Here is a 2,504-nt window from a genome sequence, read left to right as displayed (position 1 = left end):
CATATCGATTGACCTGCCTCCGCCGTCAAACATGCTGCACCTGTTTTCGTCTGTTCCAAACGGACCTCAAAGACAAATGGCGAACTTGGAGCAGAATGCCACAATGTCACTCGACGTTGTCGACTCCTGCGTTGAAGAACTTCAAGCGGTGCTGCGATACACTGAAGACGCGAGCGAGCGTGTCAAGCGTTCAATTGAATTCATGAATGGGAAGCGTCGTGTCATCCAAGGTTTCATGCACCAGATGCAACAAGCTGCCCAGCATGCAGAAGTAGTGGCGGCAATTGCTGCCATTCCGAATGCTCAGGATGTCGATCACAGTGACACGTAGATGAGAAGTGAAATCGTCAAATCAATTCATCTAACTCGTGTTTATTCGTTATCGTCATCACGGCACTCCATGAAATCAAGCAGGTCATCCATCTCAGTCGAAGATGGTGCACAAGGCATGGCGTGGTCGGTCAGACGCGTTGACGGGTCGAAATGTCCCGGCAAACCATAGCCACAGTGACGGTAGACATGTGACAAGTCGAAACGCTTGAACGACTGCAACAGGCTCATGACAAACAAGAGCAGGTCGTTGGTGTGGTTTTCGCGGTAATGGCGCCGAAATGCTTTCTTCACGTACCCAAAGAGATACTCGATGGGGTTGAAAAACGCGCAATATGAGGGCAGGTAGAGCGGCACAATTCCCACGGATCGCAACAGATTTGGGATGTCAGGGTGGCAATGGATGCTGGCGCCATCCATAATCCAGATGGATCCACGTCCAGGGTAAGGCGAGATGGCACCAGCCGTTGCTTGGGTCCAGCAACATTCCACAAACTTGGCTCGATCGAAGGTGCCAACCGTTTCGAACACATTGGAAACTCCGTTGACGTCGATGAAGCAGAGGAGGGAGATTCGCGGACGTCGCACGAATTCACCACGGAAGCAAAGCTTCTGGCCCTTCATGGCGTATCCCTTCTTTCGAAGCATTCCCTTGGAGTCAAAGCTCACCTCGTCGAGGAACTGAATGTTGGAGTGCGTCCAGTCCAAGAGACTCAGCTCCTCGAAGAAGCGATGGATGTCCTTCTCCTTGATGTGCATGGCTCGACGCTCAAGCACTTTCCACGTCATTCCATGACGGTGAATGATGGACCAAACCGTCGAGATCGAGATGGGGCGTTTGAACTGAACCTCAAAAGCCCGTTTCGCTTCGTCCAGGAACGACATTGGTTGGTGTTCGAAGAAGGCAACGATCCAGGAGCGATGATGTTGCGTAAACGTCGACGCATTCTTGTTGTCCTTGCGGTCGAGATGCCCTCGCGACTCAAAGCGGACAATCCAGTTCGCGATCGTCGACGGCGACTTGTGGAAGACATGAGCAATGTCGGACTTCTTCATGCCAATGTGGTAGTAAGCATACAGTGCGTGGGCAATCGTGTTCTTGGACGCATGCTCCGCGGCGACGCAGTTGAGGGGGAACATCGATCTCGGTGATGCAGGTTTTCAAAAATGACTTCGAGAAACTATGGTATAGTAAATCGTTATACGTTTGAGCCTGCTGCCGATTTGTCCGACTTTTGCAAACCGGCCTCAAAGTCCAAATTTTCATCAAAACGACAATATAACCGGATATATTTGTATACTAGATTGTGAGGATGACTCAGTGTATTGTGGACCATTCCACGTCCTCCGTAATTTGGGATCCATTTGTCGACGTATACACGTTGTACAGATTGGAACAGTAGTAGTTGTGCAAAGAGCACACGGGTAATCATCGACATGGCTTTCGTAGCCGGCGTGATGACTGACACACACAACGATCGTGGTTGTTAGAACGATTTCAGTTTATGCAGCTGCAGCAACCAAACCTGCCAGTTTTCAACGAAAAAATGTATGAATTAATCACAACATCTAACACACGATTTAGGAACCAGTGACGGACGGAGAATTGGTTGTGCGCAAAAATTTCGTCGTCGACGGACGTGTCCTGAACTTAGTCGTGCAAGGCTTCACAGTCGTTGTACAAGGAGCCTTAGTGGTGGTGTACGCAGCGTTGGTCGTAGTGCCTGGAACCGCCGTTGTGGTGCTGGGCTCAGTTGTGGTGGAGCTAGGTGCAGCTGTGGTGACAACAGGCGTGTTGGTGGTGGTGCTGGGCTCAGTTGTGGTGGTGCGAGGTGCATCCGTGGTAGTCGTAGGAGTAGCCGTCGTGCTAGCATGCGCATTCGTTGTGGTGCCTGGAGCTGATGTAGTCGTGCTAGGTGCAGCCGTGGTGATGCTAGGTGCAGCCGTGGTGATGCTAAGTGCAGCCGTGGTGGTGCTAGGTGCAGCCGTGGTGGTGCTGGGTGCATCTGTCGTAGTTAATGGAGCAGCCATCGTGGTAGCTGGCGTATTGGTCGTAGTGCCGGGTGCAGCCATGGTGGTGCTGGGTGCATCGGGAGTAGTCACAGGAGCAGCCGTCGTGGTAGCAGGCGTATTGGTCGTAGTGCCGGGTGCAGCCGTGGTAGTGGTGCTAGGTG

The 2,504-nt window shown here is 52.0% G+C and overlaps 2 protein-coding genes across 2 annotated transcripts in view; one reads left to right on the top strand and one right to left on the bottom strand.

The window, feature by feature from the left end:
- H257_14808 (hypothetical protein) overlaps positions 1 to 331 on the top strand; it is a gene marked incomplete at both ends in the record, with an annotated part of 4,269 nt that extends 3,938 nt beyond the window's left edge. Inside the window, one exon of the mRNA XM_009842694.1 lies at positions 95 to 331. Within this exon, the coding sequence (XP_009840996.1) occupies positions 95 to 331 (237 nt within the window). The remainder of the gene's footprint in view (positions 1 to 94) is intronic.
- Positions 332 to 1,911: 1,580 nt separating this feature from the next.
- On the bottom strand, positions 1,912 to 2,403 carry H257_14807 (hypothetical protein; the record flags this gene model as incomplete). Its single annotated transcript, XM_009842693.1, has 1 exon — positions 1,912 to 2,403. The coding sequence occupies one exon, from the start codon at positions 2,401 to 2,403 to the stop codon at positions 1,912 to 1,914; it is 492 nt and encodes a 163-aa protein (XP_009840995.1).
- Positions 2,404 to 2,504: the final 101 nt, after the last annotated feature.

The sequence above is a fragment of the Aphanomyces astaci genome (assembly GCF_000520075.1).
Source record: "Aphanomyces astaci strain APO3 unplaced genomic scaffold supercont1.63, whole genome shotgun sequence".
Classification (NCBI taxonomy): domain Eukaryota; phylum Oomycota; class Saprolegniomycetes; order Saprolegniales; family Verrucalvaceae; genus Aphanomyces; species Aphanomyces astaci.
The sequence above is the reverse complement of the archived record's forward strand: the minus strand, read 5'-3'. Positions and strand labels throughout refer to the sequence as shown.